Here is a 27,500-nt window from a genome sequence, read left to right as displayed (position 1 = left end):
CAATAATAATAATAATTCACACACATCTGACCCGCTGGATGTTTTTGTATTTCAACGCACAGAAAACAGAAATAAACCTCATTTAAAAAGCTTGTTCCAAACACCGAAAGCTTAACTTTATCTCTGCTTCCCCTGAAATTACAAAACAGACGACATCTCTCCAGGAAATCTTTCAATGTATTATTAGGAAATTACAGACCTGCCAAACATAAAGTGTTACCAAATTCTTTTATTTTGAAAAGTGGCCCTTTTTTCCCCTCAAAACTCTCTCTCTCTCTCTCTCTCTCTCTCTCTCTCTCTCTCTCTCTCTCTCTCTCTCTCTCTCTCTCTCTCTCTCTCTCTCTCTCTCTCTCTCTCTCTCTCTCTCTCTCTCTCTCTCTCTCTCTCTCTCTCTCTCTCTCTCTCTCTCTCTCTCTCTCTCTCTCTCTCTCTCTCTCTCTCTCTCTCTCTCTCTCTCTCTCTCTCTCTCTCTCTCTCTCTCTCTCTCTCTCTCTCTCTCTCTCTCTCTCTCTGTCTGTCCAGCTGGGTGGAGTCCAAGCCAAGGTCACTAACAGTTGGATGACACCCAGCAATGGAGGCACCACTGTGGACCCCCCCCCCCCAAACCCAACCCCCGGTGCCGTGGCCCCTGACAACCAGCCAGCCAACTGGGCAGCTGCTCGCCAAAACAGCCGTCCAGGTAGCCAGAGGGCAAACCGGCCTTTCATCCGGCCGGCCCTCCGACTCCAACGTGAAACCCAACAGAGTCTGTGAAGGAATCTGGAGGGAGCGCTGGGTTTCTGTCTCAGCGCCACGGGGGGCGGGCGGAGCCAAGCGAGGCTCTCGTGTCGCTGGTCAGTGTGGCGTGTTGAACAGCAGCAGACTGAAGCCAACGCATTAATATCCATCAGACAGACGGTGTGCTGCGGTTAGTCTCCGACGGCTGGAGGAGGTCAGTGAACGCACCGCAGGGAGAGTCAGTCAGGGGAGCAACAAAGTAACAAAGTACGTTTATATCAAAGTATGTTTATATTAAAGTATGTTTATATTAAAGTATGTTTATATTAAAGTATGTTTATATTAAAGTACGTTTATATTAAAGAATGTTTATATTAAAGTATGTTTATATTAAAGTACGTTTATATTAAAGAATGTTTATATTAAAGTATGTTTATATTAAAGTATGTTTATATTAAAGTATGTTTATATTAAAGTACGTTTATATTAAAGTACGTTTATATTAAAGTACGTTTATATTAAAGAATGTTTATATTAAAGTATGTTTATATTAAAGTATGTTTATATTAAAGTATGTTTATATCAAAGTACGTTTATATTAAAGTACGTTTATATTAAAGTACGTTTATATTAAAGTACGTTTATATTAAAGTACGTTTATATTAAAGTATGTTTATATTAAAGTACGTTTATATCAAAGTACGTTTATATCAAAGTATGTTTATATTAAAGAATGTTTATATTAAAGTATGTTTATATTAAAGAATGTTTATATTAAAGTATGTTTATATTAAAGAATGTTTATATTAAAGTATGTTTATATCAAAGTATGTTTATATTAAAGTATGTTTATATTAAAGTATGTTTATATTAAAGTATGTTTATATCAAAGTACGTTTATATTAAAGTACGTTTATATTAAAGTATGTTTATATCAAAGTATGTTTATATTAAAGTACGTTTATATTAAAGTACGTTTATATTAAAGGATGTTTATATTAAAGTATGTTTATATTAAAGTACGTTTATATTAAAGTACGTTTATATTAAAGTATGTTTATATTAAAGTACGTTTATATCAAAGTACGTTTATATCAAAGTACGTTTATATCAAAGTACGTTTATATTAAAGTATGTTTATATCAAAGTATGTTTATATCAAAGTACGTTTATATTAAAGTACGTTTATATTAAAGTATGTTTATATTAAAGTATGTTTATATTAAAGTACGTTTATATCAAAGTACGTTTATATCAAAGTACGTTTATATCAAAGTATGTTTATATCAAAGTATGTTTATATCAAAGTACGTTTATATCAAAGTACGTTTATATCAAAGTACGTTTATATTAAAGTATGTTTATATCAAAGTATGTTTATATTAAAGTATGTTTATATCAAAGTATGTTTATATCAAAGTACGTTTATATCAAAGTACGTTTATATCAAAGTACGTTTATATTAAAGTATGTTTATATCAAAGTATGTTTATATCAAAGTACGTTTATATCAAAGTACGTTTATATTAAAGTACGTTTATATTAAAGTACGTTTATATCAAAGTATGTTTATATCAAAGTATGTTTATATTAAAGTATGTTTATATTAAAGTATGTTTATATTAAAGTATAAACATACTTTACGTACGTTTATATTAAAGTATGTTTATATTAAAGTATGTTTATATTAAAGTATAAACATACTTTACGTACGTTTATATTAAAGTATGTTTATATTAAAGTATGTTTATATTAAAGTATGTTTATATTAAAGTACGTTTATATTAAAGTATGTTTATATTAAAGTATAAACATACTTTACGTACGTTTATATTAAAGTATGTTTATATTAAAGTACGTTTATATTAAAGTATAAACATACTTTACGTACGTTTATATTAAAGTATGTTTATATTAAAGTATGTTTATATTAAAGTATGTTTATATTAAAGTACGTTTATATTAAAGTATAAACATACTTTACGTACGTTTATATTAAAGTATGTTTATATTAAAGTATGTTTATATTAAAGTACGTTTATATTAAAGTATGTTTATATTAAAGTATGTTTATATTAAAGTACGTTTATATTAAAGTATAAACATACTTTACGTACGTTTATATTAAAGTATGTTTATATTAAAGTATGTTTATATTAAAGTACTTTCATAACAAAGTACGTTAATAACAAAGTTTATTTTAGTTTATTAATTTAGTTTACTAAGACGGTGATTAACATCGTTAAAACGTGTCAATATTTACCAAATAAATTAAAATAATTCTAATTCTTTTATGTTGAACCACTATATTTAATCTAAAGACACAATTATAGATCATGGATAAATGTTCCTATAATTACAGGTTTCTATTTTAAATCTTTACCTGCTACATCTGAAGGTTTAATGTTTTCTTAATTTATTTTCAATGTTTAGTAGGACATCCGTCAAGTCATGTGACCATCTTTTTTACATTGATAATATACTGTATATACTGCATTGTTATTGAATAAATTCCCAGAATTTATTAAAACATTAAAATACTGCCAACACATCCATCCATCAGTAATAATAATCTATCACTATAATGTGTATATAATACATACTATATATATATATATATAACTCTGACAGGAGGCTCTGCAGCAAAGAAACTTACTAAGATGTCAAAGCGTTCTTTTACATGAGAGATATGACAGAAGACTATTAATAAAGTGTGATGCGAGGCGTTCAGGAACATTCGCACGTCTCACACTCCCCTCGCACTCCTTTGTCAAAATGAACGTGCGCGGTGAACGTCGGTCGGTGGTTAACAACAACGACTGTCTGCTTCCCGTCTCTCGGAACCGCTGCGAGGCTCATTAACATAACTTCCGGTAATTCTTAAAAAATTAATCGCATCGCGGACGACCCGCGACGTCCAATTACGCGGCCGCGTTGGCCCCCACGCTGTCCCGAATCGAAATGCCATTTGAGAAACAAGCGTCGAGCTCGCGGACCCGAGAATGCCAACGAGGCGCTTTATGAATCATTTATCGCGCCGTTTGAACGCGTAAGTACAGAAAAATCAGAAAATAAGCGCCGCGTTTGTGTCCCCGCCGCCTCCCTCTCCACGTCCCATTGGTGTGTGTGTGTGTGTGTGTGTGTGTGTGTGTGTGTGTGTGTGTGTGTGTGTGTGTGTGTGTGTGTGTGTGTGTGTGTGTCTGTGTGTGTGTGTGTGTGTGTGAGTGTGTGAGTGTGTGTGTGTGTGTGTGTGTGACTGTTGCCACAGAACGCGCCACAATAATTTATTCCCCCAGCTACTTGGAACCATTAGTGAAAGTTCCAGGAGACCAATTAGCATTGGAAACCCACCGGTGCCGCTGTGGTGACAACCTCCTCCAAACTGCCAAAGAAGTGTTATAAACAAACTGGACCCCAGGAGCACGGCCGGGGCCCCTCCAGGGACCCGGGGCCCCTTTCCAAAGACAAAAACAAACCTTGGCTGAGCGTCCACAATATCGCCTTAATGACGTTTCCCCCCGGGCCGCAAACAGGCTAACACCACGGCCGGCTAATGACTGAGAGCAACAACACACACACAGGCCTGAGAGGGAGTGTGAAGCCCAGAGTGAGTGAGTGTGTGTGAACGTGTGTGTGTGTGTGTGTGTGTGTGTGAGAGAGAGTAAGCGAGAGAGCCTAAAAAACGGGGAAAATAAAGCTAACAGTTTGTGTATGTTGTCACTCTGCAGAGAGCCTCCTCAGGTCGCTGTACAAACACACACACACACACACACTCACACACACACACTGGGGCCCTAAAAATAATTCATCCACGGGAGCCAGCTTGGCCGGTCGCCGGGGCCACACAGGCATCATTACCGCTGGCTGCTCCTCCTCGGCGCTCAGCAGCCACTTCAGACGTCGCCACAAGTGGAATCTACTTAAGGGCACAAAGGGAAGGTTTGTCCGGGCATGTCGGCGCTCCGCTATCACACGCACCAAAAACAGAACCAATAAGAGGGAGAGAGCCTTCAAAGGCTCCCCCGAGGACGGTTGCGGCGCTGGCTTCAGAGGCCCCGGCGCTCGGATCACAGCGTCCAGATAACACCGAGCGGGGCGGGGGGCCGGCAGCGCCAGGGCTCGCTTTCAAAGGGCAAGTGTTGTAATTACCCGAAGGCCTGGAACGCCTCGGCAGCGACGGCATCGGCAGCCAGGGCTGATGATGCCGCTGCCGCCGCCAGCAGAGACAGCCGGCGCCGACCCGAACTGGAAGCCACTCTTCCTCTCGGCGAGCGTGGCAGCAGGTTTTTTAATTTATTTATTTTTTTCTCAGCATCGCCTGAAGCCTGGCAGCCAGCGAGGGAGAGCGAGGAAAGGAGACGAGGAGACGAGGAGAGGAGAGCGGGGCTCATGGAGCTGGCGAGCCTCCAGCAGACCCGCTGGCAGCGCCGCCGTGCCAACCTGGCTGATTTGTGATTGGTAGTTTTGGAAAGCGGCAGAGTCCCGTTTAAGAATGGTTAATGTGCCGCTATGATATGATGGAGAGGTCACACACGCACACGCACACGCACACTCTTATTTCTGAAAAATGTCTTCAACAAACATCTTGATTTAAAGCAGAACTTCACCTTCCTAAATTAGGTTTATATCCCAAATACGTGTTGAGAGAAACCAGACTGGAGGTTTAGGTCAGAGTTCAGAGGTCAGAGTTCGCCAATCGTCGTTCTCATCAATTATGCCGACACGCGTCTTAACGTTGACGTTGTCTATATTGAAACTAAAACTTTCTTTCAGCAAAACCAAATCCCGTCCAAACGAAACCATGAAAAGGTTCATATTGTATCGTAAGAGCAGAAGAGAGATATGTCGTCAATGATGCGTTCAGTAGCAACATTGTTGCTAAATGTATCTGAGCAGGCAAAAGGTTTCCTAAAGAAACATTCCGTAAATTAACACCTTTTCCAGGAGTTGAAGCAAATAGAGAATTAAAAAGTACACAAATCTATTCCTACGAGTAAAGGGACGTCTAACAACCTGAATAATACTGAAGAACCAGTTTAGACTATTTAGAAGGCCGACGAGGGGAACGTTTCATATATATTTCAATGGATGCTTCCTCTGGATCCCTCGAGGCCTTTCAGTCGTTCCCTGAATGAAGACAAAGACCGACAGAGAAACGGCTTCTTAGTGTGTCTGGTCGTCTACAGGTAGATGACTTTAAAAGGTAGATACCTTTTAAAGTCATCTACCTGTAGATACCTTTTAAAGTCATCTACCTGTAGATACCTTTTAAAGGTAGATACCTTTTAAAGTCATCTACAGGTAGATGACTTTAAAAGGTAGATACCTTTTAAAGTCATCTACCTGTAGATACCTTTTAAAGGTAGATACCTTTTAAAGTCATCTTCCTGTAGATAGGTAGATACCTTTTAAAGTCACCTTCCTGTAGATACCTTTTAAAGGTAGATACCTTTAAAAGGTATCTACCTTTAAAAGGTATCTACAGGAAGGTGACTTTAAAAGGTAGATACCTCTCAAAGGTATCTACAGGAAGATGACTTTAAAAGGTATCTACCTTTAAAAGGTATCTACAGGAAGGTGACTTTAAAAGGTAGATACCTCTCAAAGGTATCTACAGGAAGATGACTTTAAAAGGTAGATACCTTTTAAAGGTATCTACAGGAAGATGACTTTTAAAGGTAGATACCTTTTAAAGGTATCTACAGGAAGATGACTTTTAAAGGTAGATACCTTTTAAAGGTAGATACAGGAAGATGACTTTGGAAGGTAGATACCTTTAAAAGGTATCTACAGGAAGATGACTTTTAAAGGTAGATACCTTTTAAAGGTATCTACAGGAAGATTTAAAAGGTAGATACCTTTTAAAAGGTAGATACAGGTAGACACTTTTAAAGAAATCTACACGTAGACACCTTTTAAAGGTAGATAGATACAGGTAGACACCTTTAAAAGTTAGTTAGATACCTTTAAAAGGTAGATACAGTAGATACCCTTAAAAGGCAGACACTTTTAAATGGTAGATAGATACCCTTAAAAGGTAGACACTTTTAAAAGGTAGATAGATACCCTTAAAAGATAGACACCTTTAAAAAGGTAGATAGATACCTTTAAAAGAACAAATTAAATGTAAATAGGAGACGTTAGTTTCTTGTTCCGTTGACCCTGTAAGAGGGTGACGGGGCTTCCCGCCCCCTGAAGCAGGGGCCCCACCTGCTGAGTTTGATCCAGGTAGACGTTCTCACCTGGAAGCCGACCCGAGAGACGGAGATGGAAAGAGTGAGCCGCTCTCTCATTAGCGAATGGAAACACAGCATCCATCGGGGGGAAGCTGGTTAACAATCGCACTCAATCACATAATGACTGAAGTTTGAAGGAGGAGATAAGACTACTGGTTACTTAAACCAGTTCAATGTTTATCAATCTATTCCCAACGAAACCAGTTTATCTCACATACCCGTTTACATGTAAACCAGTATAAAGATGACCAATTTAATGCAAATTTAGACCAGTTTACTGCATATTTATACCAATGTATGCACATTTAAACCAGTTCACATATTTACAACTTTACTGCAGATATAAACCAGTTCATTCAACTAAACACCAGTTTACTGCACATATAAACCAGTTTACTCAACTAAACACCAGTTTACTGCACATATAAACCAGTTTACTCAACTAAACACCAGTTTACTATACATATAAACCAGTTTACTTATCTAAACACCAGTTTACTATACATATAAACCAGTTTACTCATCTAAACACCAGTTTACTATACATATAAACCAGTTTACTTATCTAAACACCAGTTTACTATACATATAAACCAGTTTACTCATCTAAACACCAGTTTACTATACATATAAACCAGTTTACTCAACTAAACACCAGTTTACTATACATATAAACCAGTTTACTCATCTAAACACCAGTTTACTATACATATAAACCAGTTTACTTATCTAAACACCAGTTTACTATACACATAAACCAGTTTACTCAACTAAACACCAGTTTACTATACATATAAACCAGTTTACTCAACTAAACACCAGTTTACTGCAGATATAAACCAGTTTACTCAACTAAACACCAGTTTACTATACATATAAACCAGTTTACTCAACTAAACACCAGTTTACTGCACATATAAACCAGTTTACTTATCTAAACACCAGTTTACTATACATATAAACCAGTTTACTCAACTAAACACCAGTTTACTGCACATATAAACCAGTTTACTTATCTAAACACCAGTTTACTATACATATAAACCAGTTTACTCAACTAAACACCAGTTTACTATACATATAAACCAGTTTACTCAACTAAACACCAGTTTACTGCAGATATAAACCAGTTTACTCAACTAAACACCAGTTTACTATACATATAAACCAGTTTACTCAACTAAACACCAGTTTACTGCAGATATAAACCAGTTTACTCAACTAAACACCAGTTTACTCATCTAAACACCAGTTTACTCATCTAAACACCAGTTTACTATACATATAAACCAGTTTACTCAACTAAACACCAGTTTACTCATCTAAACACCAGTTTACTCATCTAAACACCAGTTTACTATACATATAAACCAGTTTACTCAACTAAACACCAGTTTACTGCACATATAAACCAGTTTACTCAACTAAACACCAGTTTACTATACATATAAACCAGTTTACTCAACTAAACACCAGTTTACTGCACATATAAACCAGTTTACTCAACTAAACACCAGTTTACTGCACATATAAACCAGTTTACTCAACTAAACACCAGTTTACTATACATATAAACCAGTTTACTCAACTAAACACCAGTTTACTGCACATATAAACCAGTTTACTCAACTAAACACCAGTTTACTATACATATAAACCAGTTTACTCAACTAAACACCAGTTTACTGCACATATAAACCAGTTTACTCAACTAAACACCAGTTTACTGCACATATAAACCAGTTTACTCAACTAAACACCAGTTTACTATACATATAAACCAGTTTACTCATCCAAACACCAGTTTACTATACATATAAACCAGTTTACTCAACTAAACACCAGTTTACTGCTGATATAAACCAGTTTACTCAACTAAACACCAGTTTACTATACATATAAACCAGTTTACTCAACTAAACACCAGTTTACTATACATATAAACCAGTTTACTTATCTAAACACCAGTTTACTATACATATAAACCAGTTTACTCAACTAAACACCAGTTTACTGCACATATAAACCAGTTTACTGCAGATATAAACCAGTTTACTCAACTAAACACCAGTTTACTATACATATAAACCAGTTTACTCAACTAAACAACAGTTTACTGCACATATAAACCAGTTTACTGCAGATATAAACCAGTTTACTCAACTAAACACCAGTTTACTATACATATAAACCAGTTTACTCAACTAAACACCAGTTTACTGCAGATATAAACCAGTTTACTCAACTAAACACCAGTTTACTATACATATAAACCAGTTTACTCAACTAAACACCAGTTTACTATACATATAAACCAGTTTACTCAACTAAACACCAGTTTACTATACATATAAACCAGTTTACTCAACTAAACACCAGTTTACTGCACATATAAACCAGTTTACTCAATTAAACACCAGTTTACTGCACATATAAACCAGTTTACTCAACTAAACACCAGTTTACTGCAGATATAAACCAGTTTACTCAACTAAACACCAGTTTACTGCAGATATAAACCAGTTTACTCAATTAAACACCAGTTTACTGCAGATATAAACCAGTTTACTCAACTAAACACCAGTTTACTATACATATAAACCAGTTTACTTATCTAAACACCAGTTTACTATACATATAAACCAGTTTACTCAACTAAACACCAGTTTACTGCACATATAAACCAGTTTACTCAACTAAACACCAGTTTACTATACATATAAACCAGTTTACTCAACTAAACACCAGTTTACTGCACATATAAACCAGTTTACTCATCCAAACACCAGTTTACTATACATATAAACCAGTTTACTCAACTAAACACCAGTTTACTGCACATATAAACCAGTTTACTCAACTAAACACCAGTTTACTATACATATAAACCAGTTTACTTATCTAAACACCAGTTTACTATACATATAAACCAGTTTACTCAACTAAACACCAGTTTACTATACATATAAACCAGTTTACTCAACTAAACACCAGTTTACTGCACATATAAACCAGTTTACTCAACTAAACACCAGTTTACTATACATATAAACCAGTTTACTCAACTAAACAACAGTTTACTGCACATATAAACCAGTTTACTGCAGATATAAACCAGTTTACTCAACTAAACACCAGTTTACTATACATATAAACCAGTTTACTCAACTAAACACCAGTTTACTGCAGATATAAACCAGTTTACTCAACTAAACACCAGTTTACTATACATATAAACCAGTTTACTCAACTAAACACCAGTTTACTATACATATAAACCAGTTTACTCAACTAAACACCAGTTTACTATACATATAAACCAGTTTACTCAACTAAACACCAGTTTACTATACATATAAACCAGTTTACTCAACTAAACACCAGTTTACTATACATATAAACCAGTTTACTCAACTAAACAACAGTTTACTGCAGATATAAACCAGTTTACTCAACTAAACACCAGTTTACTATACATATAAACCAGTTTACTCAACTAAACACCAGTTTACTATACATATAAACCAGTTTACTCAACTAAACAACAGTTTACTGCACATATAAACCAGTTTACTGCAGATATAAACCAGTTTACTCAACTAAACACCAGTTTACTATACATATAAACCAGTTTACTCAACTAAACACCAGTTTACTATACATATAAACCAGTTTACTCAACTAAACACCAGTTTACTGCAGATATAAACCAGTTTACTCAACTAAACACCAGTTTACTATACATATAAACCAGTTTACTCAACTAAACACCAGTTTACTGCACATATAAACCAGTTTACTCAACTAAACACCAGTTTACTGCACATATAAACCAGTTTACTGCAGATATAAACCAGTTTACTCAACTAAACACCAGTTTACTGCACATATAAACCAGTTTACTCAATTAAACACCAGTTTACTGCACATATAAACCAGTTTTCTCAACTAAACACCAGTTTACTATACATATAAACCAGTTTACTCAACTAAACACCAGTTTCCTGCAGATATAAACCAGTTTACTCAACTAAACACCAGTTTACTCAACTAAACACCAGTTTACTGCACATATAAACCAGTTTACTCATCTAAACACCAGTTTACTATACATATAAACCAGTCTACTCAACTAAACACCAGTTTACTGCAGATATAAACCAGTTTACTCAACTAAACACCAGTTTACTCAACTAAACACCAGTTTACTGCACATATAAACCAGTTTACTCATCTAAACACCAGTTTACTATACATATAAACCAGTTTACTCATCTAAACACCAGTTTACTATACATATAAACCAGTTTACTCAACTAAACACCAGTTTACTATACATATAAACCAGTTTACTCAACTAAACACCAGTTTACTATACATATAAACCAGTTTACTCAACTAAACACCAGTTTACTGCACATATAAACCAGTTTACTCAACTAAACACCAGTTTACTGCACATATAAACCAGTTTACTCAACTAAACACCAGTTTACTATACATATAAACCAGTTTACTCAACTAAACACCAGTTTACTGCACATATAAACCAGTTTACTCAACTAAACACCAGTTTACTATACATATAAACCAGTTTACTCATCTAAACACCAGTTTACTGCAGATATAAACCAGTTTACTCAACTAAACACCAGTTTACTATACATATAAACCAGTTTACTCATCTAAACACCAGTTTACTATACATATAAACCAGTTTACTGAACTAAACACCAGTTTACTGCAGATATAAACCAGTTTACTCAACTAAACACCAGTTTACTCAACTAAACACCAGTTTACTGCACATATAAACCAGTTTACTCAACTAAACACCAGTTTACTATACATATAAACCAGTTTACTCAACTAAACACCAGTTTACTGCAGATATAAACCAGTTTACTCAACTAAACACCAGTTTACTCAACTAAACACCAGTTTACTATACATATAAACCAGTTTACTCAACTAAACACCAGTTTACTGCAGATATAAACCAGTGAGCATGTAAACCAGTGTATTTACATGTCAGCCAGATGTGTTGCCTTTCAAACATGACTAAAGCTCCACACCAGTGTTTTCATCTCGACACTTTAACCAGTTCACTGCAACTGGGACCAGTTCACTGATGAACCAGTTGGTTATTGAACCAGATCAGGTTGAAATAAATAAATAGAAAATAAACATACAGTATTTTCTCGTGTGGCTCCACCACACAAAGACGTTCTGACACTCCAGCTTCAGGTGTGTGTGTTTGTTACGTGTGTGTGTGTGTGTGTGTGTGTGTGTGTGTGTGTGTGTGTGTGTGTGTGTGTTTCCTATTTTTATCCTCCCCTCATTCTTCTTCTTCACTCCTCAGACTGAACCAGTAAAACCATTAACTCTCAGACAGCAGCAGAGACACGCGGGGCAAGAAACGTGTTGATTGGTGTGATGAACGACAAACCAACAGCTGCTCTTCTTTTCTCTTAGACACACACACACACACACACGCACACACACACACACACACACACACACACACACACACCTCCTGTATCTAGAATCCATCTCTCATCCATACAATGCAGCTCAAAGGGTTTTAATTATAATAATAATAAAAAGGTGGAGCTAATTTTAATGGCTTCATATACTGATGATAGTTTAAAGTGTGTAATAATTAATCATCTTCATTTAATCTTATTTAATATGCATTATATTATTAATTTTTAAAAATTATAATCTGAACCTGGAGTGTAACTAAAGTATGTTTATTATTATATAAAGTATAAAGTAGCAGTTCATAGGGGTTATTGGGGGTTCTTTGGGGTTCATGGGGGTTCATTGGGGTTCATGGGGGTTCATGGGGGTTCTTTGGGGTTCATGGGGGTTCATAGGGGTTCATGGGGGTTATTGGGGGTTCATGGGGGTTCATGGGCGTTCATGGGGGTTATTGGGGGTTCATGGGGGTTCTTTGGGGTTCATGGGGGTTCATGGGGGTTATTTGGGGTTCATGGGGGTTCATGGGGGTTCATGGGGGTTCATGGGGGTTCTTTGGGGTTCATGGGGGTTCTTTGGGGTTCATGGGGGTTCATGGGGGTTCATGGGGGTTCTTTGGGGTTCATGGGGGTTCATGGGGGTTCATGGGGGTTCTTTGGGGTTCATGAGGGTTCATGGGTCTTACCTGCACATGATCTCGTGGGTGAGGAGGACGCGACACATCTCTGGGTTCTTGTCCTGACCTTCGTAGAGGATTGGCTGATGTGAAAGAAACACAGACAGGAAGTGAGAATAAAACACACATATCAGAGTTATGAACACTAAACTAGTTGTTTTCAGTTGCACATTTAAACCAGTTTAGAACACATGTACTGCACAAGTAAACCAGTTTAGTACACATGTACTGCACAAGTAAACCAGTTTAGTACACATGTACTGCACATTTAAACCAGTTTAGTACACATGTACTGCACAAGTAAACCAGTTTAGTACACATGTACTGCACATTTAAACCAGTTTAGTACACATGTACTGCACAAGTAAACCAGTTTAGTACACATGTACTGCACAAGTAAACCAGTTTAGTACACATGTACTGCACATGTAAACCAGTTTAGTACACATGTACTGCACAAGTAAACCAGTTTAGTACACATGTACTGCACATGTAAACCAGTTTAGTACACATGTACTGCACATGTAAACCAGTTTAGTACACATGTACTGCACAAGTAAACCAGTTTAGTACACATGTACTGCACAAGTAAACCAGTTTAGTACACATGTACTGCACAAGTAAACCAGTTTAGTACACATGTACTGCACAAGTAAACCAGTTTAGTACACATGTACTGCACATGTAAACCAGTTTAGTACACATGTACTGCACATGTAAACCAGTTTAGTACACATGTTGCACATGTAAACCAGTTTAGTACACATGTACTGCACATGTAAACCAGTTTAGTACACATGTACTGCACAAGTAAACCAGTTTAGTACACATGTACTGCACATGTAAACCAGTTTAGTACACATGTACTGCACATGTAAACCAGTTTAGTACACATGTACTGCACAAGTAAACCAGTTTAGTACACATGTACTGCACAAGTAAACCAGTTTAGTACACATGTACTGCACAAGTAAACCAGTTTAGTACACATGTACTGCACAAGTAAACCAGTTTAGTACACATGTACTGCACATGTAAACCAGTTTAGTACACATGTACTGCACATGTAAACCAGTTTAGTACACATGTTGCACATGTAAACCAGTTTAGTACACATGTACTGCACATGTAAACCAGTTTAGTACACATGTACTGCACATCTAAACGAGTTTAGTACACATGTTGCACATGTAAACCAGTTTAGTACACATGTACTGCACATTTAAACCAGTTTAGTACACATGTACTGCACATGTAAACCAGTTTAGTACACATGTACTGCGCATTTAAACCAGTTTAGTACACATGTACTGCACATGTAAACCAGTTTAGTACACATGTACTGCACAAGTAAACCAGTTTAGTACACATGTACTGCACAAGTAAACCAGTTTAGTACACATGTACTGCACATTTAAACCAGTTTAGTACACATGTACTGCACAAGTAAACCAGTTTAGTACACATGTACTGCACAAGTAAACCAGTTTAGTACACATGTACTGCACATGTAAACCAGTTTAGTACACATGTACTGCACAAGTAAACCAGTTTAGTACACATGTACTGCACATGTAAACCAGTTTAGTACACATGTACTGCACATGTAAACCAGTTTAGTACACATGTACTGCACAAGTAAACCAGTTTAGTACACATGTACTGCACAAGTAAACCAGTTTAGTACACATGTACTGCACAAGTAAACCAGTTTAGTACACATGTACTGCACAAGTAAACCAGTTTAGTACACATGTACTGCACATGTAAACCAGTTTAGTACACATGTACTGCACATGTAAACCAGTTTAGTACACATGTTGCACATGTAAACCAGTTTAGTACACATGTACTGCACATGTAAACCAGTTTAGTACACATGTACTGCACATCTAAACGAGTTTAGTACACATGTTGCACATGTAAACCAGTTTAGTACACATGTACTGCACATTTAAACCAGTTTAGTACACATGTACTGCACATGTAAACCAGTTTAGTACACATGTACTGCGCATTTAAACCAGTTTAGTACACATGTACTGCACATGTAAACCAGTTTAGTACACATGTACTGCACAAGTAAACCAGTTTAGTACACATGTACTGCACATGTAAACCAGTTTAGTACACATGTACTGCGCATTTAAACGAGTTTAGTACACATGTTGCACATGTAAACCAGTTTAGTACACATGTACTGCACATTTAAACCAGTTTAGTACACATGTACTGCACATTTAAACCAGTTTAGTACACATGTACTGCACATGTAAACCAGTTTAGTACACATGTACTGCACATGTAAACCAGTTTAGAACACATGTACTGCACATTTAAACCAGTTTAGTACAAATGTTGCACATGTAAACCGGTTTAGTACACATGTACTGCACATGTAAACCAGTTCAGTACACATGTACTGCACAAGTAAACCAGTTTAGTACACATGTTGCACATGTAAACCAGTTTAGTACACATGTACTGCACATGTAAACCAGTTTAGTACACATGTACTGCACAAGTAAACCAGTTTAGTACACATGTACTGCACAAGTAAACGAGTTTAGTACACATGTTGCACATGTAAACCAGTTTGGTACATATGTACTGCACATGTAAACCAGTTTAGTACACATGTTGCACATGTAAACCAGTTCATTGAGCTTCTGAATCGGCAGATTGTGTGAGCTAATGAGACAGTTAGCGTGTTGATATGTGCAGGTGTTGCTAATATTTTGTCCTACCCCCCCCCCCCCCTCCACCCCTCTCTCCGCACCAACAACAAAGTCAAACATGGCCTCCAACCACCTCCCCTTTTGGTGGTCTCAGCCTCCTCCGGCCTTCCCAGAATTCCCTGCCAGATGGCGGGCTGTGCCCCAGGATGAAGCCCCCCTACCCTCCTACCCGCCTCACCCCCACCGAGCTGTCACGTCAGCGTCCGGATGACGGATGACCGCTGTGTGTTTGTGTGTGTGTGTGTGTGTGTGTCTGTGTGTGTGTGTGTGTGTGTGTGTCTGTGTGTGTGTGTGTCTGTGTGTGTAGGTAATACCCTGGTGGTTGTAAATGAACTCCAGTAAGTGTGTGTATCCTCCCTCCTTTCCTCCCCTCTTTTCCTACGATGACCTACCACTACCTCATCCACCTTTATAGTCAAAACAGACCTCCACCCTGCACACACACACACACACACACACACACACACACACCCCTGGGGTACAATACTTTTAGGATAACGACCACTTCTGCATTATTGATTCTGATCCCGACTCTGTTCCTCTGGATTAAAATGCTCCAGTTTGACCAGGAGGGATGTGGATCGCATCACACACACACACACACACACACACACACACACACTCACACACACACACACACTGTGTATGGTGGTCGATATTTATACATCATCATTTGTGATGCAATACTCCCGTGAGTGTGTGTGACCGCACGTCCTCTTTCACGCTCGTTTGTGGGTCAACGGACACATTTCTGAGCTCCATCGCGTCTTCAAACGGCGAGGACTTTAAAAGATGTTTCAACAATTGTAGTTCGAACAATTTTAGAAAACTGCTTTATTTTGTGAAAAGTTCCGTTACATTTTGTTAAAGTGAGGACATCTCGTCTCGCGCTTCAGGGTCGACTGCTGCGACGGGTTCTAGAGGTGTGTTTCCTCTGCGTTGTTTCGATCGCTGCTCGCGAACATTAAATAAAACCTTTCTGTCGAGACGTGACGGCTGAAGTCACGGCGAGCGCTTCTTCCTCTGAGACTCGCTGGAGGAGAGCGGCGGCGGTGATTCAGCCACTCCTCGCTCTGACAATCCCACGGACCTAACGGGCCCTCCACGAGGCCCATAGCGGGGTGAAGGTGGACCAATGGGTGTCATGTAGTGGGAGGTGAAGGTAGACCAATGGGTGTCATGTAGTGGGAGGTGAAGGTGGACCAATGGGGTGTCATGTAGTGGGAGGTGAAGGTGGACCAATGGGTGTCATGTAGTGGGAGGTGAAGGTAGACCAATGGGTGTCATGTAGTGGGAGGTGAAGGTGGACCAATGGGGTGTCATGTAGTGGGAGGTGAAGGTGGACCAATGGGTGTCATGTAGTGGGAGGTGAAGGTGGACCAATGGGGTGTCATGTAGTGGGAGGTGAAGGTGGACCAATGGGGTGTCATGTAGTGGGAGGTGAAGGTGGACCAATGGGTGTCATGTAGTGGGAGGTGAAGGTGGACCAATGGGGTGTCATGTAGTGGGAGGTGAAGGTGGACCAATGGGTGTCATGTAGTGGGAGGTGAAGGTGGACCAATGGGGTGTCATGTAGTGGGAGGTGAAGGTGGACCAATGGGGTGTCATGTAGTGGTAGGTGAAGGTGGACCAATGGGGTGTCATGTAGTGGGAGGTGAAGGTGGGCCAATGGGTGTCATGTAGTGGGAGGTGAAGGTGGAGACATGGGGTGTCATGTAGTGGGAGGTGAAGGTGGACCAATGGGTGTCATGTAGTGGGAGGTGAAGGTGGACCAATGGGGTGTCATGTAGTGGGAGGTGAAGGTGGACCAATGGGTGTCATGTAGTGGGAGGTGAAGGTGGACCAATGGGGTGTCATGTAGTGGAAGGTGAAGGTGGACCAATGGGTGTCATGTAGTGGGAGGTGAAGGTGGACCAATGGGTGTCATGTAGTGGGAGGTGAAGGTGGACCAATGGGTGTCATGTAGTGGGAGGTGAAGGTGGACCAATGGGGTGTCATGTAGTGGGAGGTGAAGGTGGACCAATGGGGTGTCATGTAGTGGGAGGTGAAGGTGGACCAATGGGGTGTCATGTAGTGGGAGGTGAAGGTGGACCAATGGGTGTCATGTAGTGGGAGGTGAAGGTGGAGACATGGGGTGTCATGTAGTGGGAGGTGAAGGTGGACCAATGGGTGTCATGTAGTGGAAGGTGAAGGTGGACCAATGGGTGTCATGTAGTGGAAGGTGAAGGTGGAGACATGGGGTGTCATGTAGTGGGAGGTGAAGGTGGACCAATGGGTGTCATGTAGTGGGAGGTGAAGGTGGAGACATGGGGTGTCATGTAGTGGGAGGTGAAGGTGGAGACATGGGGTGTCATGTAGTGGGAGGTGAAGGTGGACCAATGGGTGTCATGTAGTGGGAGGTGAAGGTGGACCAATGGGTGTCATGTAGTGGGAGGTGAAGGTGGACCAATGGGTGTCATGTAGTGGGAGGTGAAGGTGGACCAATGGGGTGTCATGTAGTGGGAGGTGAAGGTGGACCAATGGGGTGTCATGTAGTGGGAGGTGAAGGTGGACCAATGGGTGTCATGTAGTGGGAGGTGAAGGTGGAGACATGGGGTGTCATGTAGTGGGAGGTGAAGGTGGACCAATGGGTGTCATGTAGTGGGAGGTGAAGGTGGAGACATGGGGTGTCATGTAGTGGGAGGTGAAGGTGGACCAATGGGTGTCATGTAGTGGGAGGTGAAGGTGGAGACATGGGGTGTCATGTAGTGGGAGGTGAAGGTGGACCAATGGGTGTCATGTAGTGGGAGGTGAAGGTAGACCAATGGGTGTCATGTAGTGGGAGGTGAAGGTGGAGACATGGGGTGTCATGTAGTGGGAGGTGAAGGTGGACCAATGGGTGTCATGTAGTGGGAGGTGAAGGTGGAGACATGGGGTGTCATGTAGTGGGAGGTGAAGGTGGACCAATGGGTGTCATGTAGTGGGAGGTGAAGGTGGACCAATGGGTGTCATGTAGTGGGAGGTGAAGGTGGAGACATGGGGTGTCATGTAGTGGGAGGTGAAGGTGGACCAATGGGTGTCATGTAGTGGGAGGTGAAGGTAGACCAATGGGTGTCATGTAGTGGGAGGTGAAGGTGGAGACATGGGGTGTCATGTAGTGGGAGGTGAAGGTGGACCAATGGGTGTCATGTAGTGGGAGGTGAAGGTGGACCAATGGGTGTCATGTAGTGGAAGGTGAAGGTGGAGACATGGGGTGTCATGTAGTGGGAGGTGAAGGTGGACCAATGGGGTGTCATGTAGTGGGAGGTGAAGGTGGAGACATGGGGTGTCATGTAGTGGGAGGTGAAGGTGGACCAATGGGTGTCATGTAGTGGGAGGTGAAGGTGGACCAATGGGGTGTCATGTAGTGGGAGGTGAAGGTGGAGACATGGGGTGTCATGTAGTGGGAGGTGAAGGTGGACCAATGGGTGTCATGTAGTGGGAGGTGAAGGTGGACCAATGGGTGTCATGTAGTGGGAGGTGAAGGTGGAGACATGGGGTGTCATGTAGTGGGAGGTGAAGGTGGACCAATGGGTGTCATGTAGTGGGAGGTGAAGGTGGACCAATGGGTGTCATGTAGTGGGAGGTGAAGGTGGAGACATGGGGTGTCATGTAGTGGGAGGTGAAGGTGGACCAATGGGTGTCATGTAGTGGGAGGTGAAGGTGGACCAATGGGTGTCATGTAGTGGGAGGTGAAGGTGGAGACATGGGGTGTCATGTAGTGGGAGGTGAAGGTGGACCAATGGGTGTCATGTAGTGGGAGGTGAAGGTGGACCAATGGGTGTCATGTAGTGGGAGGTGAAGGTGGACCAATGGGTGTCATGTAGTGGGAGGTGAAGGTGGAGACATGAGGGGGGGGTCTGGATCATTGTCTCCAGTGGGCCGTCGCTGGGCCACATTAAGGTTATTGATCGGTTTCCATGATGCTTTGTGGAGGAGCCGCTTGGTTCATCGATTGGTGACATGCCTCCTGGTGATTGAACTGCACCAGGAGGAGGTGTAGCTGCACATAACAGGAGGAGGTGTAGCTGCACCAGGAGGAGGTGTAGCTGCACCAGGAGGACACTGAAACTGTTCACAGGTTCAAATCCCACACGGGGTTCTGAGTGAGTGAAAACCAGAGAAGTTGGCTAAAGAAGGAGCGACACAGCTGGAAAGGAAAAGACATCAAAGCTGAGGAGGAGGAGGAAGAGGAGGAGGAAGAGGAGGAGGAAGAGGAAGAGGAGGAGGAGGAGGAAGAGGAAGAGGAAGAGGAGGAGGTATATTTTAAATAAAGTGTGATTGATTATTCGCTCCATTTTTAACCCAAACACATCGAGTGTCCGCTTTAATTCCTGCTGTTGTTGTTGTTGTGGTCTTTGTTGTTGTTGTGGAGTTTGTTGTTGTTGTGGAGTTTAAAACATGTAACAATCACAATAATAACAGTTATGAAACTTGTCCTCACCTGTTTGGTCATGGAGTCGATCAGCCGGACAAATAGATCCTGTTCTGTCCTGATGCCTGAAACACACAATGAGAACAATAATAATAATTATAATAATTGTAATAATATCAACAATAATTATAATAATAGTATTATTAATAATAATAATAACCATCTGAGTCAGAGCCAAATTGCCGGCCTTATGACACATTTATACCGCCAACACACACACACACACAAACACACAAACGCACACACACACAAACACACAAACGCACACACACACACAAACACACAAACGCACACACACACAAACACACACAAACGCACACACACACACAAACACACACACACATTAGCCATTATGCTAATATGATGTCGGTATGCAAAGAAAAGAAGAGAATCCTCATAATGTTCAGTAAATGAATTCTGTTATTATTTATGTCCCGGTCGTGTGTTTATGTTTTCTGTAGCTACCCCCCCCCCCCCCCCCCCCCCCCCCTATAGCAAAAACAAACATTAGCGCGGCTCCAGAGCTGTTTATTATTTATAGGCCACGCCGCCTTTAACTGCCCCCCCCCCGCTGCCTTTTCTCCTCCAGGATAACAAGGAATCCTCGTTCTCCGACAAATTAAAGATCAATCAGGCGACTTGTGTTTTGTTAGCTAGGCATCGGAGCGCGACATGGGGCGGCTCGCGGGGACACCTGTTAGTGAGCGCCGCCCTAATTGTGTTCGATGCCGTGCGGAGGAGCTTTTTTATGTTTATATATATTCATTTCTTTATTTTTCCTCCTTTCTAATTGACGTGATTCACTCCCGAGTGCAGAGCGGCTCTCCGTCCGCCGGGTCGCGAGGTCAGTTAGCGGCGCGCGATGCTAACTAGCACGATGCTAACTAGCACGCGGAGAGATTCACGGCCTCTCGGTGGAAACGCTGTCATGTCCCACTTTGTCTGGCGGCTCGGAGCGCCCCCCCTCCCTTTAACCCCCCCCCCCTTTAACCCCCCCTCCTTTAACCCCCCCTCCTTTTAGCCCCCCCTCCCTTTAACCCCCCCCCCTTTAGCCCCCCCTCCCTGTAGCCCCCCCCCCCTTTAACCCCCCCTCCCTTTAGCCCCCCCTCCCTTTAGCCCCCCCTCCCTTTAACCCCCCCTCCTTTTAGCCCCCCCTCCCTTTAACCCCCCCCCCTTTAGCCCCCCCTCCCTTTAACCCCCCCTCCCTTTAGCCCCCCCTCACACACCTCGATGGACAAAATACAGTTCACGTGGTAGTGTGTGTGTTGTAGTGTGTGTTGTAGTGTGTGTTGTAGTGTGTGTTGTAGTGTGTGTGGTAGTGTGTGTTGTAGTGTGTGTTGTAGTGTGTGTTGTAGTGTGTGTAGTAGTGGGTGTGGTAGTGTGTGTGTGTTGTAGTGTGTGTTGTAGTGTGTGTAGTAGTGGGTGTGGTAGTGTGTGTGTGTTGTAGTGTGTGTAGTAGTGGGTGTGGTAGTGTGTGTTGTAGTGTGTGTTGTAGTGTGTGTTGTAGTGTGTGTAGTAGTGGGTGTGGTAGTGTGTGTGTGTTGTAGTGTGTGTGTTGTAGTGTGTGTAGTAGTGGGTGTGGTAGTGTGTGTGTGTGTGTGTGGTAGTGTGTGTTGGAGTGTTACTGGGTGCACAAGGCGGTTTAGTGGGTTTTGTGTGCCAGTTGGTGCAACCGGTCTTCATGCTCGGTGGAGGACTGTAGTCTGGTGGTGGAGGACTGCAGTCTGGTGGTGGAGGACTGGAGGACTGGAGGACTGTAGTCTGGTGGTGGAGGACTGTAGTCTGGTGGTGGAGGACTGTAGTCTGGTGGTGGAGGACTGTAGTCTGGTGGTGGAGGACTGCAGTCTGGTGGTGGAGGACTGTAGTCTGGTGGTGGAGGACTGGAGGACTGTAGTCTGGTGGTGGAGGACTGGAGGACTGCAGTCTGGTGGTGGAGGACTGTAGTCTGGTGGTGGAGGACTGGAGGACTGGAGGACTGGAGGACTGTAGTCTGGTGGTGGAGGACTGCAGTCTGGTGGTGGAGGACTGTAGTCTGGTGGTGGAGGACTGCAGTCTGGTGGTGGAGGACTGGAGGACTGGAGGACTGGAGGACTGTAGTCTGGTGGTGGAGGACTGCAGTCCGGCGAAAGCTCACAGGCCAAGTCTGAGTCTGAGTCCAGCTATGAAGGAGGACGTTTTCTCTGATGGTGGTTCTCTGATGGCGGTGTTAGCCCAGGAGAGTAGAGTTTGGCCAGGATGAAGTGGTTTCAAAAGAGGACCAGTTCTCTAGTACGCAGAAGCTCTCTAGGTCCATTCGGCTCCAAATGGCCAATAAAACCAGGAGAAGCTTTACACCTCAGGAGGGTTATAGGTTGATAAAGAGCTGAAGGAGGATGGTGTACGTCAAGCAGGCGGGGCCGGAGATCCAGAGGAGACTGATGGAGGTAGCCGGTCCTGGACTGGGAGGCGGTGGCTTCCCTGCTGGGGAGGACGAGATGGAGATGGAGATGCTGGAGGAGGAGAAGGAAGAGGAAGCTCCCGACTCCACCGGACTTTACCGGAGCTGTGACACTGAATGGGGTCTCAGGACCACCATCAGGACCACTATTCAGGACCACCATCAGGACCACTATTCAGGACCACCATCAGGACCACAAATGGTGCTCAGAAACGCCAGCGAGCCAACACTGAAGGCAAAAGCCTTTTGTTGTTGTTTTTGGATTTATTTGTTGGTTTATTTGTTTGTTGTGTACAATGTTCTGATCGTTCGTATTGTTTTATGTGAAATAATGAAATAAAGGTTTTCTCTCTCTCTCTCCTGATAATAAAAAACTTTTTTCCATCCTCACACTTCCACTAGAAATCTTCTGCTGTGACCTTTAATATAAATCCTTCCAGTTCTCAGGAAAGTTCACCCCGATGCAGACGCCCCGCCCCCCCCCCCCCCCCCCCCCTCCCCCCCCCTCGATCATTAGCTCCACTTCAATCGATCAATGCAGTGCACCTGAACTCCGGCTGAACAAAGACTCACCTGACCTACAGGGTGCCATTTAACTCCACGCTGTCAATCACAGCCTTTAAAAGCGTCACCAAGTTCACCGAGACAAAACTGTCAATCAGCTTGTAGCCCCGCCCTAAAGCGTCCCCTGCTTTATGGACTCTAAATGAGCATCGTGCTGTACATATAGAGGTCTGGTCACATATAGAGGTCTGGTCACATATAGAGGTCTGGTCACATATAGAGGTCTGGTCACATATAGAGGTCTGGTCACATATAGAGGTCTGGTCACATATAGAGGTCTGGTCACACATAGAGGTCTGGTCACATATAGAGGTCTGGTCACATATAGAGGTCTGGTCACATATAGAGGTCTGGTCACACATAGAGGTCTGGTCACATATAGAGGTCTGGTCACACATAGAGGTCTGGTCACATATAGAGGTCTGGTCACATATAGAGGTCTGGTCACATATAGAGGTCTGGTCACATATAGAGGTCTGGTCACATATAGAGGTCTGGTCACATATAGAGGTCTGGTCACACATAGAGGTCTGGTCACATATAGAGGTCTGGTCACACATAGAGGTCTGGTCACATATAGAGGTCTGGTCACATATAGAGGTCTGGTGGTCTGGTCACACATAGAGGTCTGGTCACATATAGAGGTCTGGTCACACATAGAGGTCTGGTCACATATAGAGGTCTGGTCACATATAGAGGTCTGGTCACATATAGAGGTCTGGTGGTCTGGTCACACATAGAGGTCTGGTCACATATAGAGGTCTGGTCACACATAGAGGTCTGGTCACATATAGAGGTCTGGTCACACATAGAGGTCTGGTCACATATAGAGGTCTGGTCACATATAGAGGTCTGGTCACATATAGAGGTCTGGTGGTCTGGTCACACATAGAGGTCTGGTCACATATAGAGGTCTGGTCACATATAGAGGTCTGGTGGTCTGGTCACACATAGAGGTCTGGTCACATATAGAGGTCTGGTCACACATAGAGGTCTGGTCACATATAGAGGTCTGGTCACATATAGAGGTCTGGTCACATATAGAGGTCTGGTGGTCTGGTCACACATAGAGGTCTGGTCACATATAGAGGTCTGGTCACACATAGAGGTCTGGTCACATATAGAGGTCTGGTCACACATAGAGGTCTGGTCACATATAGAGGTCTGGAGGTCTGGTCACACATAGGGGTCTGGTCACATATAGAGGTCTGGTCACACATAGAGGTCTGGTCACATATAGAGGTCTGGTCACACATAGAGGTCTGGTCACATATAGAGGTCTGGAGGTCTGGTCACATATAGAGGTCTGGAGGTCTGGTCACACATAGGGGTCTGGTCACATATAGAGGTCTGGTCACACATAGAGGTCTGGTCACATATAGAGGTCTGGTCACACATAGAGGTCTGGTCACATATAGAGGTCTGGAGGTCTGGTCACATATAGAGGTCTGGTCACATATAGAGGTCTGGTGGTCTGGTCACATATAGAGGTCTGGTGGTCTGGTCACATATAGAGGTCTGGAGGTCTGGTCACATGGTGGTCTGGTCACATATAGAGGTCTGGTCACACATAGAGGTCTGGGTCTGGTCACATGGTGGTCTGGGTCTGGTCACATGGTGGTCTGGTCACACATGGAGGTCTCACCGTTGCTGTAGAGGAGCTGGAGCCTGTAGTGGATCCCGTTGTTGGTCTTCTCTCCGTTGTATTCCTGTCACACAAACACACAAACATGTGTTGTCACGGTTACACGTGTGTACATGTTCTCTGCTGGGTCGTAAGGAAATGAAGACATGATGGGGTCAGAGGTTGTTGTTGTTGTTGTTGTTGTTTGTTTTTCCTCAGTGAGTTTCGAGACATGCATGATGATTATGTGTCAACAAGATAAACATTAACTTCAGTAATGTTATATTTTAATAACACTAAAAGGTAACTAGTTAAAGTTATACTGACTATGATATTTAACACTTATTGTTTACATACACTTACAGTATTTATTTATTTACATGTATTAACATTTATTTATAAATTCTGAATTTGCTCAATTTATTAGTATTTTTGTTTAAAAACATCTAAAAAGATGACATCTTTTACGGTTTCTTTTCTCTCGACCCTCCCTCACCCCTTCCTCTTCCTCTTCCTCTTCCTCTTCCTCCTCTTTCTCTCTCAGGCTTTATTCTTTTTCTTTTATTTCAGCTCTCTCTCTTTTCTCTTTTCTTTCAGTCTCCGTCAGACGGTCGCTCTGTGCTGGGAGTGTTGGCTCAGTCCCAGTGTGTGTGTGTGTGTGTGTGTGTGTGTGTGTGTGTGTGTGTGTGTGTGTGTGTGTTGGGGGGCGAGAGACTAGAGGTCAAGAGGTGAGTGGGCGGAGCAGAGCAGAGGATTTTAGTGCCAGCTGGCAGCCGATCAAACACCAAACACTCCTCAACCTGTCTGGATACTAGTAGTAGTATTAACAGTAGTAGAACTAGTAGTAGTATTAACAGTAGTAGAACTAGTAGTAGTATTAACAGTAGTAGTAGAACTAGTAGTAGTATAGTTAGTACTAGTAGTAGTAGAGTTAGTACTAGTAGTAGTAGAGTTAGTACTAGTAGTAGTAGAGTTAGTACTAGTAGTAGTAGAGTTAGTACTAGTAGTAGTAGAGTTAGTACTAGTAGACTAGTAGTAGTAGAGTTAGTACTAGTAGTAGTAGAGTTAGTACTAGTAGTAGTAGAGGTAGTACTAGTAGACTAGTAGTAGTAGAGTTAGTACTAGTAGTAGTAGAGTTAGTACTAGTAGTAGTAGAGTTAGTACTAGTAGTAGTAGAGTTAGTACTAGTAGACTAGTAGTAGTAGAGTTAGTACTAGTAGTAGTAGAGTTAGTACTAGTAGTAGTAGAGTTAGTACTAGTAGACTAGTAGTAGTAGAGTTAGTACTAGTAGTAGTAGAGTTAGTACTAGTAGTAGTAGAGTTAGTACTAGTAGTAGTAGAGTTAGTACTAGTAGTAGTAGAGTTAGTACTAGTAGTAGTAGAGTTAGTACTAGTAGTAGTAGAGTTAGTACTAGTAGTAGTAGAGTTAGTACTAGTAGTAGTAGAGTTAGTACTAGTAGTAGTAGAGTTAGTACTAGTAGTAGTAGAGGTAGTACTAGTAGTAGTAGAGGTAGTACTAGTAGTAGTAGAGTTAGTTAGATGACATGATGAAGGAACAACAGCATAACTTCTACGTCACCTTGTCCTTCTCCACGAAGTCGATGTAGGACGTCCTCTCGATCTCCACCGGCTGGCCCTGCCGGTCGTACAGCGCCAGCACGAAGTGGAAGAAGTTGGACTTCCTGAGGTTGGAGGGCGGCTGCTTCTCGAAGTGAGCTCGGGCTAAACCAACGCCGCTGGAACACAGGGGGGAGCAGCGTGTCATTATGGAAACACCTGGGTGCAGGTAACAGGTAGCAGGAGGACAGGTGATGCAGGAGGACAGGTCACGATGTTTCTGTTCGTTTGTTGTCAGGTTTTCTGAAGTTGATATTGTAAACTTATTTTGTTTACATCGTTAGTTTGTTAGGAGGAATGAATGCTGAGTCTAACTAATGACCACAAAAAGAACGTAATAAACTGTATTTGATGTTGAGATGATAACACGTCTAAATAGTTTAAACTGATCCTGGATCAGCACTTTTCATAGTTGTGGGGTTCCCCAAGGCGCTGTGTTGGGCCCATCTTTGTTTATCATATATATATATATATATATATATATATATATATATACATATATTACACACTTTTACTTGCTGTGAGCAGGAATACAAACAGAACTGATACAAATATAATTATTATCTAAAAGGATTCTTAAGGATTGCAAACAAATCTCCAAATGAAATGCTTAATAAAATGAACTTTATTGCCAATGTGCTTTTCAAAAAGAAAGAAAGGAGACATTAATCCTTTAAAAGGGATTATGCTTTTATTTCAGCTCCTAAAGTTGATCAGATGTCGTCGTACTTTTGATTTAAAGCCACATTATTGCTTCACAAGCAAAACTATGAAAGACCTTTAAATAAAAAACATCAGTGAGTTAATGTCAGCAGCTGATTTTAGGAAGAAAGACACACAACAAATGTATAAAGAATCCTGATTAATCCTGAAATAAAATGGATGCTCCTGCAGGAGGAGCAGATTTCTGCTCCTGCAGGAGGAGCAGAAATCTGCTCAAAACAACAGCTGCCAAATA

At 41.6% G+C, this 27,500-nt stretch overlaps 1 protein-coding gene across 6 annotated transcripts in view; it reads right to left on the bottom strand.

The window, feature by feature from the left end:
• Window positions 1-27,500, bottom strand: part of LOC117737790 (transcription factor COE3-like) — a 192,574-nt gene that overhangs the window by 151,857 nt on the left and 13,217 nt on the right. For all 6 annotated transcript variants that reach the window (XM_034543972.1, XM_034543971.1, XM_034543975.1 and 3 more), the window contains exons 2-5: window positions 26,505-26,661; window positions 24,948-25,011; window positions 20,311-20,366; window positions 13,120-13,193 (exon numbers count right to left, since the gene is read on the bottom strand). In XM_034543972.1, coding sequence (XP_034399863.1) covers window positions 13,120-13,193; window positions 20,311-20,366; window positions 24,948-25,011; window positions 26,505-26,661 — 351 coding nt within the window. The remainder of the gene's footprint in view (window positions 1-13,119; window positions 13,194-20,310; window positions 20,367-24,947; window positions 25,012-26,504; window positions 26,662-27,500) is intronic.

The sequence above is a fragment of the Cyclopterus lumpus genome, chromosome 10 (assembly GCF_009769545.1).
Source record: "Cyclopterus lumpus isolate fCycLum1 chromosome 10, fCycLum1.pri, whole genome shotgun sequence".
Lineage (NCBI taxonomy): Eukaryota > Metazoa > Chordata > Actinopteri > Perciformes > Cyclopteridae > Cyclopterus > Cyclopterus lumpus.
The sequence above is the reverse complement of the archived record's forward strand: the minus strand, read 5'-3'. Positions and strand labels throughout refer to the sequence as shown.